We start from the raw sequence: 16,786 nt of genomic DNA on the forward strand, positions 1-16,786 counted from the left end.
ATTGCTGTTTGAGACAGGGATGCATGGCCAGTGTAGGTGGAATCGGTCCTTAAGCCTCCTTAGTGCTCTAACCTGACATCGGCATGGCTCACAGGTCCCGGATACAGTGCTTTCATTTTTGACAGAATACTCACCTGGGCAATCTGAGAGCCTGGCAGTGGCGGGGGCGGGGGGGGGGGGGGCGGGGTGAGGTCCCCCACCCAGTGTCCCTCCTCCTCTTTGCAGCTCCTCTCATATGCCTCCCAGGGACCAGCTTGGAAGGTGGTCTTTGTTGGGCATCTCTGTATTGCAGGCTCCCACAAGAGTTTGATTTCCCCCCTAATTTAAAAGAGTGGCTTTGGTTCCTCCCTGCTCAGAAAGATTGCTAAAAGGAAGACAGTGAACATTCTGGATGGAGAGGGGATGTGTAGGGAAAGGATGCTACCATAGGAGTTGGGGATCCCTAGTTTGCCTTTACTCATGGGAGGTGGGTAGGGGTAAGTCCCATTATTTTCCTGGGTGTCTCCTCCTCTCTGTGAGCATGGAGGATAGGGCAGGTGGTCCTCCAGGTCCTTTCTAGGGTTGCGATTTCCTTCCTGTCTCCGCTGTGGGATGCGGTCTTACACTGTCTCCAGTCCACTCAGTTCTGGGTTGCTGGGTCCCGTTCCCCTTGGTGTCTGCCCTTCCTCACCTTGCAGCCAGCCCTCTTCTGCTACCTGCCCAGTGTTCACATTTCCTTGTCTCCTTGCCAGCGCATTCAAACGCTGACCTGCTCTTCCGCTAGGTAGCCCCACCCCTCTTACAGCAGGTGGGGAAGACAGGTCGGAGGGGGGCTGGATGGGGGCGCTGATTTAAGGTCAGTCTGGTATGCGTGGAGAAGTTGGGTGGAGGGGCTGACAGTTCACTGCCAGGCTTGGGGCAGGGGTATGATGAAAGCAGAATAGATGGGGAGGGGGCTTGTCCTTAGGAGAGTATCACTGAGCCCAGGATCTGTTCCCCAAAGCCAGACTCGTCAGCCAAGTGATGGATCTATGTTAATATGGTTTCATTCCTGGAAACCACCCATGCCCTGCTCAACTCAGCTGAAAAGGCAAGAAGAATTGATTCGGGGCAAGAATCTGAAAGTGTCACTACATTAGGAGCTGGAGTGGTGAGCTGGGAGCGTCTCCCCAACATCAGGGCTGATGCCAGACGGCCAAGCTGTCGTTTCTGGCGGGGTGACAAGGCCCTGATCCTCTGATGTGAGGCACTTGCTCATTACCTGGCATCCCAGTGGTCATGACCATCTGCTCGGTGTCCCCCCCGCCAACAAGATGGCAGAGCAGATTGCACAAGACAGTGCTGGCGTGCCAGGCATGAGGAGGATGAACTCGCTGCTCGCAGGACAGAACAAGGGTGGCCTTCCTAGTGCTGCTGATATTTGAAAGGGGCTCCTAGTTAACATACAGGAAAAGGCCCTTCTGGTCAATGAACCAGGACTTAGACCTTGTCCTCAAATGATGCTCTACTTCTCCATGAATTGCTTGATTCCAGACACCATAAAAGCACCACATCTGTTCAAATGAGGAAGCGATTGGTACTGGCCTGAGTAAGCATACTCCAGAGGTCTGGGCTGTCTAATGCCAGCACATAAGAGGTTTAACTGATAAAAAGCATGCTTCTGGGTAACTGTTTTCCAGCCATGCCCGTGGTACCTGTGTTTGAGTTGAGTTAGTTCGGGTTGTACTAGGTAAACCCTAGGATCATAGTGACTTAGTGCATCAGAAGTTTATTTCTCCACTGTGGAACATCCAGTGGGCAACTGGGGTTGGGGAGTGGGGTTCCAGTCCACGTGGTCATTCAGAAACTCAGGCTTTCAGAGGTTTCACTTCTTTAATGTGAGGCAGGGGGACCAGGGCAGGTGTACCCAACCCTCAGGTGCAAGAGCAGGTTCAAGACCACGTGCAGGATTTCTAGAGCCAGTCTCCAAGGGTACACACTGCTTTTGTCCGAGATTGTATTGGCCAGAACTAGTACTAAGGAACACTAACTGCCAGAGAGGATGCCAAATTCAGTTGTTTTTTGTGGTTGGGGATAAAGAAAAAGTACAGCTATGTCTGTGTTACAGAAAGTGTGGAGAATTGTTTCTAAAACATTCTTTCTCATCATTGGTGCATAGAGGCTATCTACTGTCTATCCATCCCTCTGTCTTTTAGCTATTAGTCCTCTGTCTGTCTAGCCATGCATCCATTTATTATCTTTTTATCTAACATCACCATCTATCTGTCTGTATCTACCACCATCATCACTATCATTGCCCATCTTTAATAACAGAGTGATTCCCCACTCCCGACGACACCTTCCACAGAAAAGTGAAGATCTTGCAACAACTTGCATCCAGTCACATGACTCCCTTCTCCTGCCTTTCTATGCTAATCACCATCCTGAATCTGATCCTCACATTTTGCCAGACATTTTCAGAGTTGTGTCTTCTCCACACGGATCCTAAAAGTATATCTATTTTTAGTTTGGCTTTTGACTTTGTAGAAAGGATTTCAGGTAAGTGCTCTTTGACCCACTTTTTTGTGTAAACATTCAATTGCCATGGTTCGTCCATACTCTGGGATGATGTGGGCCATCATTCACTTTGCGATTCTGCCCCAGTTAGTTCCTTCCGCTCTGGCAGATGCGTGCCAGGGTGATTGCAGGTTTGGTATTTGAACAATGCTACCATCATCATCCTTTACATACCTCGTGTTCTCATTGAGTGAGAATAGTTCTATCCTGTCGACTAGGAGCGCAGTTGCTAGAATGCTTAGCTTGATTAGATTATGCTAAACTGTTCCTCCTATCAAAAAATGGATGAAAGACTCCATGTGTCCATACCTTCACCAACACACGATAGAGACATTTTCATTTTTACCAATCCCTTTATCATCAGGAGCATAGCACACATACCTTTTTATACTTATCTTCCCCTGATAGCTGAATTCCCTAAGCTATCCTCATTTTCGCTACTTCTGACTGCATCCCAAGGCAAGAAACGGCACAAGATCTCAAGCCAACTCTCAGATGGGAAGAGACGTTCTGATTGAAGAACCACAAAACGGGTAGACCCACAGGCAGGCTTTTGTCCGTTTGTGGATGGGTAGCCCCTGCCTCCGTGACATTTTTATCCCTGCGTCTTTCCATCTTGGCCACTCCAGACACTACTACATGGGCTCTACAATTCTGCTGATTTTAGGAAAAACAGCACAGAAATCAAGACCAAAGAGCAATCCTCTGAGAAGCCAACGCAAGTTAAGCAGGCTAGGGGAGCAGGGAAACGGGGCTGAGATTGCCTGCTGGCTAGCTGATGGACAGCCACACTGCATTGTCGGAGTGCAGATGAAGATAAGAGCGATCGTTTCCCCTGCAGCAGCTCAGCTCAGTCCGGCTCTGTCCTCCTCTGCAGTAGGTTACAGGTGCACAACTGTGCCTCCAAGCCCCAGCTGTGATGGTTGCATTCAGAGCTGCCCTCAATCTGTCTGGTTCAGTAGGGGCAGAACAGTGACGATCTTGTGAAGATAAATCACATAAACAAGTTACAGTAATGGAATACTTATTTATGAACTGTGTTTGTGAAGGCTTGGATCTACTGTTTGAAAGCCAGCTCGTGTTGGTCTTGCAGCTTGTTAAGAAAATCCACCTGTTTTAAGGGTGCGCCTGCTCCACCCAGGCAGCTGGCACCCCAGGAAATGAAGAAGCCACGTTGCTTTGCTTCTTTCAAGTCAAGGGTGGGGGCAGGGTGGAGCCTGGGCTTTGAGACCTGCGTGGCTTTTCCACCTGGGCGCGCAGCGTTTTAGTTTGATGGAACAGGCAACAGAAAACATAAAGGGCGTGTTCTTCTCCCCTGTACTTTCTCCTCCCCTCTCCTACTCTTTGTGGCTTGGTGATTTATTTTTTTCTGTCTATCTTTGGCTTTCCTCCCAAGACAGAGGCTCTGTGTTTGCTCTGATTTGAAGGGATGAACCAAGGGAAAATCCAAGTACTCCACCCACCCCGCCGTGTCTCCCCTCTGATGGGGCAGAAAGAGAAAGAAAATGCCCCTGGCCCCCTGTGACTGGCAGGTGCGTGGGAGTTTACCCATTCATACTCTATGAAAGAAAATGACTTTTCTTCTTCTTTTTTAAAATTTTATGTTGCAGTATAGCTGATTAACAATGTTGTGATAGTTTTAGGCACACAGCAAAGCAACCCAACCATATGCATACATGCCTCCATTCTCCCCCAAACGCCCTTCCCATCTAGCCTGCCACATAACATTGAACAGAGTTCCTTGTGCCATTGTGGCTTATCCATTTCAGATATTTTATTTATTTTTGACTTCACTGGGTCTGCCTTGCTGCGTGCAGGCTTTCTCTAGATGCAGCAAGCAGGGCCTGCTTTCTGGTTGCAAAGTGTGGCCTCTCCTTGCCGTGGCCTCTCCTGTTGCAGAGCACAGTCTCTAGAGCACGTGGGTTTCAGTAATTGTGGCTCTCCGGCTCTAGAGCACAAGCTTATGGGCTTGGCTACAGTCTTCCTGGACAGGGCAAACCCTCGTCCCCTGCATTACAAGGCAGATTCTTAACCACTGGGATGCCTGGGAAGCCCTGGTTATCCATTTTAAATATAGCAGTGTGTACATGTCAGTCCCAAACTCTTTAACTATCCCTTCCCCCATCCTTCCCCCACCCCCGGGAGCCAAAAGTTCTTTCTCTAAGTCTGTGAGTCTGTGTTCAGTTCAGTTCAGTTCAGTTGTGTCTGACTCTTTGCGACCCCATGAACTGCAGCACGCCAGACCTCCCTGTCCATCACCAACTCCCAGAGTTTACTAAAACTCATGTCTGTTGAGTCAGTGATGCCATCTAACCATCTCATCCTCTGTTGTCCCCTTCTTCCACCTTCAGTATTTCCCAGCATCAGGGTCTTTTCCAATGAATCAGTTCTTTGCATCAGGTGGCCAAAGTGTTGTCATTTCAGCTTCAGCATCAGTCCTTCCAATAAATATTCAGGACTGATTTCCTTTAGGATAGACTGGTTGGATCTCCTTGCAGTCCAAAGGACTCTCAAGAGTCTTCTCCAACACCACAGTTCAAAAGCATCCATTCTTCGGTGCTCAGCTTTTTTTGGAGAAGGCAATGGCACCCCACTCCAGTACTCTTGCCTGGGAAATCCCATGGGTGGAGGAGCCTGGTAGGCTGCAGTCCATAGGGTCACTAAGAGTCGGACCTGACTGAGCGACTTCACTTTCACTCTTCAATTTCATGTATTGGAGAAGGAAATGGCAACCCACTCCAGTGTTCTTGCCTGGAGAATCCCAGGGGCAGGGGAGCCTGATGGGCTGCTGTCTATGGGGTTACATAGAGTGGGACACGACTGAAGCGACTTAGCAGTTGCAGCAACAGCTTTCTTTATAGTCCAAGTCTTATATCCATACATGACTATTGGAAAAATCAAAGCTTTGACTAGATGGACCTTTGTTAGCAAAGTAAGGTAAATAAGTTCATTTTCTTTGTAAATAAGTCCATTTGCTTTGTAAATAGGTTCATTTGTATCAGCAAATGGTGTTTCTTCTGACACAAGTGCCCTGCCAGTCCCCTCAGACCCGTCAGCTGGGCGCAGCTGGGCTCCCTACCTGGTCCTGCCGGACTCCTCAGGCCGTCCCTGCAGAGGCCTCGCACAGGGCCCCCTAGGAAACCCGGACAGAAGGTCTCCCACCCTCTGGACCACCTGTCAGCCCCACCTCTGCCCACATCCCCTGTCTCTACCGCTTGCTGGAGATGAAGGACCAACATTGAAACCTCAGCAGGAAGGTTAAGCCTCTCAAGTGACATGAGTGAGAGAGCCAGCCACCGCTTACTAGCTGGTATGGGTATTTTATTTATGTGCGAGGAGATAGGGATTCTGGGTTTGTTTCTGCAGAATGGCATGCAGTGAGTCCCGTGTGCGAACATTCTTGAGAGATCAGAGCCTTGGAGGAGCTGTTCTCTGTGGCACTGCCCGTGCCTAGGGCGACCCCAGCACATAGCAAATGCTCAGCAAAACCCAGGTGATGATTAAGGGGGATCTGAGTGAGGCTGTAGGAGATGCTGGCTCGGGCAGAGGCTGTCCAGTAAATGCCATGGCAAGTCTGAGGGGCTGGAGTCCTTGGGAGCCTTGGGCTCTGCAGAGCCTGCTGGAGTCTACATTCCAAACTCACACGTCCTGACAGGGCATAGGGGGTCGGAGAGGGACAAGTGGCCAGGGAGCAGGCACACGTGTGTGTGTCCTCAGAGGCTGGCCCAGGCTGGGGGCTTGTTTGCTACTCACTGCTCTGGGTGTCCTCAGCCAGCCCCGGGCAGTACGTGCACAAGAATGACAGATACAGTTCCACGGCCCGGGGCCTGCGGTAAGGCGTGTGGGCCCAGCAGAGGCAAACGCCTCTGAGTCAGGATCACGGAGGCCGATTTTACAAGTGAAGAAAATGGTGCCATCAAAAGGGGTATGAGTCAGCCTTGCAGCTCCTGGCGATGCCAAGCAGAAGAGAGTGGTGTGAGGGGTTCCTCCCACCCTGCCGCACCGCCTTCCCCCCGCAACAGAGAAGAGTTGTGTCTTCTCTGCATGGATGCTAAAGGGGTATCTATTTTTAGTTTAGTTTTTGCCTTTGTAGAATGGATCTCAGGTAGGTGCTCTTTGACCCACCTTTTTGTGTAAACTTCCGATTGCCACGGTTCTTCCATCCTCGGGTGTTGTGCGCCCTCATTCATGTGGTGATTCTACCTCAGTTTATTCCTCCCCCTCTGGCAGATGCAGATGCAAACTTTGGCTGGAAACCAGAGCTTTCACCTGCCTGTGGATGGTTAATGAAGGGACCTGGACCACCACACTCTTGCCTCTGAGCATCACCAGGAAGGGGAGAGGGATAGCAGCCAGTCAGCAGAGAGGGCTTCATCCCAAGAAACAGGGAACCCTCAGGTTCTTCAGCCTGGTTGTATCTGACATTTGTCCTGATCTCAGCCACTTCACAGAGGTTCCAGGTCCATAGCTCAGCCTCCTGGGGGTGTGTGGTGAATGGAAGGTGAGTGTGCAGGCTCTCCAGACCCTGGGAGCTGGTCCCAGGTGGTGGCTTCAGTTGTGTGCTCTCTGCCCCATTTCTGCCTTGGGCATTGTTTCATGAAAGTCCAATATGCGTCCATTTCTGGAGCACTTTCCATGTTTTTTTTTTCTTCTTCTTCTAAGGCTGCTTGATCTGCTGTCATGGCAACTAGTCTTGCATCCCCCAACCCATGCAGAGGGAGGTGTGAAGGGACGAGACAGACCCGGCCTGTCCGTACGGGTTCCTGGTCCCTAGAGGCACTGGAGGGAATTGGGGAGTCACTGAGGAGGTGTTTATAAACTGGTGTGTTTGTCTCCAAATCTTAGTTTTCTGAGGGCCAGGAAGGCGAGTGGGGAAGGTATTTTCTGTGCTCCAGAAGGACAGTGGCAGGGCCTGAAGGGGGTGGAGCAAAGATCAAGACCCAGTCACAAGAAGACCAAGGTGGGCTCCAATTTGGGCCCTTTTTCACAAAGAAGGAGGCCAAGGCTTATTTGTTTTGTGCTGAGAATGACCCAGCCCCGATCCTTACACCTTTCCTCCTCTGAGCAGACTTTGATCCCTTCCAATTTTGGTGAAACAAAACAGGAACCATTTCAGTAGCCTTTTCAATATTAATAATTTTAATTTTAAAATGTGTCTGATTTGGGGGACTTCCCTGGCGGTTAAGACTTCGTCCTCCAATGCAGGAGGTGTGGGTTCAATCCCTGGTCGGGGAGCTAAGGTCCCACATGCCTTGCCATCAAAGACTCAAACAGCAGAAGCAATATTGTAACAAATTCAATAAAAGACTTTAAAAATGACCCACATAAAAAATCTTTTTTAAAAAAGTGGCTGATTTTAAACGGCAGTGGCATGCCTCCTGGCTGTTTCAGATTCACAACCAGAGGCAGTTTCATTTTAATTGGTGGCATTTTCAGTCACCCATTCAGCTTGTCAAAGTTGAAAGAGACAGGAGGAGTCCAGTCTTCCCACACTGGGCACTGGGGGCAGAGCCGCCCAGAGTGGTGGCCGCGGTAGCCCAGTGCTTTGCCAGGGGCGGGCACGTGGCATGCCATAGAGGGTCTTGGCTGGATTAAGAAGAGCCAGCCAGACTGGATGGAGGGTGGTTTTGCAGGCTGTCAGGCCAAGCAGGGAGAGCAGGAGTAGGTACCAAATTTCAGGGTGAGTCAGACTATAGATGGTCAGGCAGGCAGAATGAATGGGAAGAAGGCCCTGCCTCCGAGTTTGATTCCAATAAACGCAGAGAAGAGCATCTGGGCCCTGAGGTCACTTCCAGCTTCCCAGATTTCACCTGGATAGTCGAGGCTCCCTAGGATCTGTCCACATGAATTCTGGGCAGGGTGTCTGCCTTTCATTTTCATATTTTTTTAAATGGTGGCTCCTTAGATGGGCAGTAGGGAACAGACTGAAGGGCTCGCTGTGCTAAATTCCGCCACGGGGAGGCAGTCAGGATGGGGGCTGAGCCGGTGGACACAGAGTCAGCCCGGCCTTGGTACCTGACTGCCGCTTACAGGCCTGTTTACTCCATCCTCACCTTAGGTTCTCAACTGGTCAGTGAGAAGGATGACTCTACCTGCCTCTTGGAAGAATGAAGTCAGGTGGGAAGGCCCTTAGCACTAAGCCCAGCTCAGGAGCCCCACCTAATATTCTAATCATAGTACACCTCTTTATTCCTTCTGGGTCTAGAGCTTCACAAGCGTCCAACACTGAGGAGTTGTTTTAGACACAGCCCCTGATACTGATGGCTTAGAGCTCAACATTCAGAAAACAGATCATGGCATCCAGTTCCATCACTTCATGGCAAATAGATGGGGAAACAGTGGAAACAGTGGCTGACTTTAGTTTTTGGGGGGCTCCAAAATCACTGCACATGGTGATTGCAGCCATGAAATTAAAAGACGCTTACTCCTTGGAAGGAAAGTTATGGCCAACCTAGACAGCATATTCAAAAACAGACATTACTTTGCCAACAAAGGTCTGTCTAGTCAAGGCTATGGTTTTTCCTGTGGTCATGTATAGATGTGAGAGTTGGACCATAAAGAAAGCTGAGCACAGAAGAATTGATGCTTCTGAACCGTGGTGTTGGAGAAGACTCTTGAGAGTCCCTTGGAGTGTAAGGAGATCCAACCAGTCTATCGTAAAGGAAATCAGTCCTGGGTATTCATTGGAGGGACTGATGCTAAAGCTGAAACTCCAATACTTTGGCCACCTGATGCGAAGAGCTGACTCATTTGAAAAGACCCTGATTCTGGGAAAGATTGAAGGCAGGAGGAGAAGGGGACAAGAGAGGATGAGATGTTTGGATGGCATCACTGACTCAATAGACATGGGTTTGGGTGAACTCCGGGAGTTGGTGATGGACAGGGAGGCCTGGCGTGCTGTGGTTCACAGGGCTGAAAAGAGTCGGACATGACTGCGCAACTGAACTGAACTGATACTGATGAGTTCACAAAGTCATATGGATTGGCAGTCTGAGAAATGCAGAAATCTGCCCCTAAGGGCGAGAGTAATTATTTGGTTGAAATTACCATGAGTCTTAAATCTTATTTAAAAAAAATATTAATTTATTTGGTTGTACCAAGTCTTAACTGTGACATCTTCATCTTTAGCTGAAGCATGTGGGATCTAGCTCCCTGACCAGGGATCGAACCTGGGCCCCCTGCATTTGGAGCATGAAGTCTTAGCCCCTGGACCACTATGGAAGCCCCTTAAATCCTCTTTTTTAAAGGACTAGTGAGGGAGGAGAGTAGGTGAAGGAGTAGATTAGGTTGTTAGACCTTACAGATGAGCTTTGGAGTGAAAATGCCCAAATCTGTGATGAGATACCCAAAGGGGGGGATCACCGAGCTGAAGGTGTCTCTCTCCAAGGGCCAGGGACAGAGAGGTGTCACCCAGGGGATCATGATGGCTGTTGGCTATCATAGAGCTGCTCCAGTGAGTGGCCGTGCATGCAGAAAGTTGGTCTGTGTCCAGCCTTTAGGTGGTGTGTTCTTCCTTTATGTCCCCCTGGGAGCAGGTCACAGCAGGAAGAGTGCAAGTGGGCAAGGGAGAGGGTGGGACGCACTTCTTAGCAAAATGCTCCATCTGTGACTGTCAGTGCCTACTGACAACAAGAGGAGATTTGAAGCATTCAGGAAGTATGAGGTCTTCACAGGCATCCAGCACCAGTATCAGCTGCCAGTGGAATTCAGTGAAAACAAGACATTTTGGTGGATGATATTAATATACAACAAAAAGCCTGTGATGGCAATAAAGGGTATGATTTTTAGCACACTGACGGTGTCATCTTCCCCCTTACTCTTGAAGGTGGTTCTATTTATTTCTCTGGTTCAATATTTACAGCCTCCTTCCTGAAAATAAGAATAACGATAATACAAAAATAATAACATTTGTAACGGTGGTGATAATATCTGTTTTTGAGTGTCTGCCATATGTCAGAGTCTTTGTTAGATGTTTTCCATCTACATCTTCTCCAGTCATCACAATAATCCTGGGAGAATGTTTACCCCATTTCACAAATGAGGAAAACAGCGCTCAAGGAGGATATATAACTTGCTCACAGACCTAGTTGGCGAGGGACCAAACCTGCATCTGAACTAATGTCTTGTTTCCCTCTAAAGAGCCCTGCATAGGTTTGGGGATTTTTGAGACAGAAGCTATTTTAGCATTATTAGAAATGGAATGGAATGAAGAATATCAATCTTGGCTACCAAGCCTCCGGTTTCTTTGGGTTTTCAGCCTGTGTTTCTCAAATCTGCTCTCGAGGAGCAGGAAGAGTCAGAAAGGAAGGTTTCCTTATCTGCCTTTGATTGGAAATCCTGAAAAAGGCCATCCACGGCACCATGAGCAATGCGTTGGGACCTGCCTCTCCTCCTTCCATCTGGACCTTCAGCTTGGTGTCCCCTTCTCTTCTTGCGTTGTACTGCCTCCTCCCCTTATGCTGCATAATCCTGAATTAGCCCCGCCAGTGCCCTTCGGATGTGTCTTACGCCGACTGATAGCAAGATTTCCACCCCCCCCCCCCCGCCCCCCGTGCCAGGGAAAAGAATTAGCTCGAGCTGGAACCCATTTCCCTTCACTCTAATCCTATCAGTTCTCAAATTTTCAACTCTAATAGAACTGGGAGAGTTCTTTAAGATTCTTCCCATCTCTTTAAATCCTGTAGCTTTTTTTTTTTTTTTTTTAAACCAGCCCATTATACTTGCTGCTTGTGTTTTAGGTATTTGGTGGGTATCTGTCTTCTCATTAAATAGCTCAGAAAGATTTGGAAGACAGGAAATGTGCCTTCTTTTATCCTGATGTCATCCTGATACATAGCGGATGCTCAATCACCATTATTTGGTTATTTTTAAGTTTGGGCTGTGCTGTGTCTTCGTTGCAGTGCCTGGGCTTTCTCTAGTTGTGGTGTGCAGATTCTGGGCTTCCCTTGCTGTGGCCCGTGGGCTCACTAGTTGCAGTGCACAGGCTTCATTACCCCAAGCATGTGGGATCTTAATTCCCCAGCCAGGGATCAAATCCAAGTCTCCTTTATTGGAAGGGGGATTCTTAACCACTGGGCCCCCAGGGAAGCTCCCCCCTCCAAACCATTATTGAATAAATAGAAGCTCCCCCTCTGTATTTTCTTTTTTTTATTACCCTCAGCTCCACCTCTGCACCTTCCACTGTCACTGATACATGTTTAAGTAGGTCTGTTGCTTTATAGAGACCTGGGCTAGCACAGAAGAATCTGACCACGTTCCTGTTCTAATATTGCCTCCAGTTCTACTCTGGGCCTTAATTTTCCTAAAATACAGGTAGCACTTTCCTCTGTGAATGGTAAAGAGTTGAAGTTCTTCAAACCTTCAATGTTTGCTTTGAAATGTGCCAGGATGGGGAATACTGAGAAAGCTTTTGTTCAGGACAGTTTCAAGTCTTGGAAATCAAACTCCTTCTCTCCTTCCTTTCCTTACTTTTTTCTCCTCCATCACAATGTCCCAGTGCCTCAGAGTCCAGTACAGTCAGCATGTTCTTAGAGTTGGGGGTCACCATGCATTGGCTCTGGGCCAGTAGGATTGGTCAGTAAGTGATCAACGGTCCAGCTCTGTTGCAGCTCTAGCGATGATTCAGCACCATGGACAAGGCTAAGGAAAGCTTCAAGTTTTCCTACCTTTTCTTCCCAGCTCTCCTATACTTCTGAAGGCTAGGGAAGCTAAGATCCTCTTCTAAACAACCTGAAGAAGGGGAGCAAGTAGCAGGTTTCCCCTTTGGGAATTCCACTTTTTGAATCATAAATCAGACCTTCTGGTCATCGAAAGTAACTAACACAGAGAGAGTTCTCTTGGAGAAAAGGCCTCCTGCATAGACTAGACTGATACTTGTTCCCTGATGGTCTCCTACTGAAAATTAAATTATTCCAGGCCTTGTCAATTTCGGAGGGGGGGGTCTTTATGGTCCTTTTCCTACATGTGGGCTTATTCAAGTCAATATTCTTATATAAAACAGTGGAAAAAGCCAGGATATTCTCTTCTTCCTTTGATTTATTTTTTTTAGTATACACACTTTATATTCTGCCTTTAAAGCTATTTCTGCTGCACAGCTGCTTTACCGAGACTCAGACTCCTACGGGCCCCACTTGGTCCTCCATGTACCTTGAATATCCTTTCACACTGTTTGATTTCTGCAGTCGGTTGTATAATGAGGAGGGAGTATGCAGTGAGTCTGGAGATTCCTATTAACCAGGTCACCCATGAATCTATTTTTGTGCTCTTCTTTATTAGAAATAGCAGGGAACATGATAATATTTAAACACAACTGCTTAGAGGAGCTTGGCTTCAAAATACACCTTCCCAAGTTTTCTTTTCCCATTTGACATTTCAAAATGTTGTACTACATTTTCACATCATCAAAGCGCCTCCTCTCCATTTGCATTCCAAGCTGTGAATACAGACCGTTGCAAATGACAGTAGATATTTCGGAGGGTCATTTGGATTCGTGATCCTCTGCCCACATATTGGGAATGTTTCATTCTGTTCTTGGCGCTGCCTTTGAAGATGGTCCATAAAAAGATACACACAGACCAAGATGATAAAGGAGGACAGGGGTTGGGAATAGATGGAAGAGAGCTATCTCCAGTGCTTGAAGGAGGGGACCTCATGAGAAAGGGGAGTAGAATTATTCTGTATCGTTCCCAGAGACCGAGTCAATGAATGGAATGTACAAGGGCACAGATTTTGATTCAACCTAAAGAGTGTGTAGAGACTAGCGCTGCCAGACTCTGGAGCAGGTTGTCATGTGAGGTAGAGCGCCTCCAGGCACTCTAGGTGCTAAACTCCAGGTTGACCAGGCTGTCTGCCCAGAATGATCCTTCCAGAAATAACAGGTCCATTTCAGCTGTGAGAGTCACCCGTCCTTACTCCTCGGCATTACTGTCGAAACTCGGGGCATTGGAAACCACAGGTGCTCTTGTCTCTTGGCAGCAGAAACTCTGAATCCTTTTGAGTTGCTTAATACAAATGTCCTCACGGGCCATGGCAGCCAAAGTCAAGGTAGAAAGGGATTTTGGAGTTGCTGAGGCAGGCAGCCTTTTGTTTCAGGAAGATATTTTATTCTTGAGACACAGCTATTTATTTATTTGTTTAAAATGTATTTATTTTTTAAATTTTGTTTATTTATGTATTTATTTCTGGCTGTGCAGGGTCTTTGTGGCTGCACATGGGCTTTCTCTAGTTGTGGCGATGGGAGCCATCTTTTGTTGCAGAGCATGGGCTCTAGAGAGCTCAGTAGTTGTGGCTCACGGACTTGGTTGCCCTGAGGCCCGTGAAATCTTCCCAGATGAGGGGTCGAATCTGTGTCCCCTGCATTGGCAGCTGGATTTTTAACCAGTGGACCACCAGAGAAGCTCAGCGACCCAACTATTTAGATGATTTGTAAAAATATCTTCAATTGGACGGCAATCTTTCATTTGTTGCATTAATCAAGACTTGCCCAATATCTTACCAACATTGGTATGCCATTAAAAATAGGATAGTGATCCCTGTCAAACAAAGGGAGTTCTACAGTTTATATTACCTTCTCCTCTTTTGGTATTCTCTGCAATTCTCCAAGGAGGCATGGAAAATAGTATTTTCTCAATTTTTATAGGAAGAAAACAGACCTACAGGGCTTAGTGACTCATCTGTATCATGCAGCTGGCAAGCCGTGTTCCACCTGGGATGGAGCTGGAAAGTGGGAATTGGAACCACGGAAGCTGGGCCAGTGCCCGAGCATCAGCAATGCGGCTTTGGGCAGTTTCATGTGTACAGTGAGGGCGTTGGAGTAGGCTGAGTTCCAGGGGCCCACCCCACCCTACCATCTGGGCTTTTCTGGCCTTGGCACCTGGCGGAATCCTTACTCTTCGCCTGGCAGGTAGGAGGTAAGAGGAAGTGAAACTCTGGGTTGGAGAAAAGCCTCATGATGTGCAGGCGTGTATTTCCAGGGTGGTGACATTCTATGTAATACATTTCTGTGTCAGATCACTTGCACAAACTTGTGAACCTTGGCTGCATTGTTTTTGCCATGCTGTGTAGTATGTGGGATCTTAGTTCCCTAACCAGGGATTGAACTTGTGTGCCCTGAATTGGGAGCTCAGAGCCTTAACCACTGAACCTCCAGGGAAGTCCCTGGCTGCATTGTAATTCAGAGTTTGGAATCTGAGGATGTTTGTTTGCCTTTACAGGTTCAATTGTGGTGTGGAGGGGTAGAAATAATTTTTATGAATTTCCTCTGCCCTACATGTAGACGAGTCAGTAGGAATCATGAGGGCTCCTCACTTTATAAGATATAGGCTTGCAAAAGAAAGCAATAGTTTAGCCTGATTTTATTTTTTAATTGTCTAAGTATACCTGTGCATGCATGCATGCTAAGTCGCTTCAGTCATGTCTGACTCTGTGACCCTAGGACTGCAGCTTGCCAGGCTCCTCTGTCTACAGGATTCTCCAGGCAAGAATATGGGAGTGGGTTGCTGTGTCCTCCTCCAGGGGATCTTCCTGACTGACCCAGGGATCGAATCCACGTCTTTTACTTCTAACCTGCATCGGCAGGAGGTTTTTTGCCACTATTGCCACCTGGGAAGCCCCCAAGAATAGCTGTTGAACTCAAAGCTCTATTTGATATTGCTTGAAAGCCCCTTGGGGTTTCCCTGGTGGCTCAGATGGTAAAGAATCTGCCCATAATGTGGGAGACCTGGGTTCGATCCCCGGGTTGGGAAGATCCCTTAAAGGAGGACGTGGCAACCCACTCCAGCATTCTTGCCTGGAGAATCCCCATGGACAGAGGAGTCTGACTGGCTACAGTCCATGGGGTCACAAAGAGTCAGACATGACTGAGTGACTGAGTTTGTACAAGGCTCTTGACAAAGCTAACCTGTTTCATTGTACTACAAAAGCAATTCATATTCATTGCAGAAAATTTAAGAAGAAAGAAAATCGTGTCATTATCTATAATCTCCCAAAGACAGCTGCTATTAACATTCTGTTAAAACTTCCTGGAATGTTTTTCTGCACACCTCTACATGTTTTAAAAGAAATTAGTATAATACTGTACATACTGGTTTGTAAGCCTTTTGCTGTTAATGATAAACGTTTTCCTACTTTACTAAATATTCGATGAAAACATTTGATCTGAGTTTGGATTTGGGAGGTATATAGTATTCTAGCAAGCTGATGTATCAAAATTCATTTAACCTAGTTCTTACTCTTGGCTATATTGGGTGCTTACAGTATTTTGGTAATATAAATTATTTTTGAAGATATCTTCTCACATAAATTCTCAGCAATACAGTAGACGTAAGTCTGGTTTGTCATGCATAGAAAACTAAAGTTGGATTTCAGGTTTTCAGAGTACCAGCCAAGCTGTTACTCTCAACCATTTACGAGAAAATGGTCCACTGTGCACTTTCTAAAGGTGACTGACATGGTTACCCCGAAGGTGGGGGGAGATCTCCCCGGCTGACCATTGTTGGATCTGGTCCCAGGCTCCTGGCTTCTTCACACACTTAGTGTCCTACATAAACACCATGGCGGTGGATTCATCTCTCTTTTCTGTTGATTCTCTTTTAGCCTGATGAAGTCCTCCGATATTGATCAGGACTTATTTACAGACAGTTACTGCAAGGTGTGCAGCGCACAGCTGATATCGGAATCTCAGCGTGTGGCCCACTACGAGGTAAGAACAACTTTTCCCGCTCAGGGTGTTCAGATGGAGGAAGGAGCAGCCTGAGTCAAGCTCGTGGGGCTTGAGGGTTCTGCCTCGGGACTTGGGGCAGATCTGAAGCACCACGGGGCTTGAGCACACAGTCTGAGAGCGGGTCAGGAGAGGGGCGCATGTGAGGGGTTGCAGAGAGGGCTGGGGATGGCGTTTTCAGGCCCCTGGTGGTTCCCAGCTACTGCTTTTCCCTTTGGATCTCAGCCCCGCCGGGAGTCCAGTGGGCTTGCTCTGCTCATTGAACCTGTCACTGCTCATCTCTGAAGTTCCTTCCAGGGATGCATTAGCGCCAGCTTCTCTGTCCTTCTCTGGAGCTTGAAGGAAACCTCAGAGGCCCTTTCTCCATTGCCGGAGGGGACACACGGCAGCAGCAGTGGCCCAGCACCAGATCCTTCTGCCTTCTGGCTGCTGCTCCCAAAGGGTTTATCAGCAGAAAGACGTCGCCCGCAGGGAGATAATCGAGTTTTAAAGTCCAAATATTCTCGAAGGACATAACTCAGTGGCTTTGACTTT

General features: G+C 47.8%; 1 protein-coding gene across 1 annotated transcript in view; it reads left to right on the forward strand.

The window, feature by feature from the left end:
- Nucleotides 1-16,786, forward strand: part of ZMAT4 (zinc finger matrin-type 4) — a 386,494-nt gene that overhangs the window by 60,466 nt on the left and 309,242 nt on the right. Inside the window, exon 2 of the mRNA XM_005899833.2 lies at nt 16,129-16,234. Coding sequence (XP_005899895.1) covers nt 16,133-16,234 — 102 coding nt within the window. The 5' untranslated portion in view covers nt 16,129-16,132. The remainder of the gene's footprint in view (nt 1-16,128; nt 16,235-16,786) is intronic.

The sequence above is a fragment of the Bos mutus genome, chromosome 27 (genome assembly GCF_027580195.1).
Source record: "Bos mutus isolate GX-2022 chromosome 27, NWIPB_WYAK_1.1, whole genome shotgun sequence".
Classification (NCBI taxonomy): Eukaryota; Metazoa; Chordata; class Mammalia; order Artiodactyla; family Bovidae; genus Bos; species Bos mutus.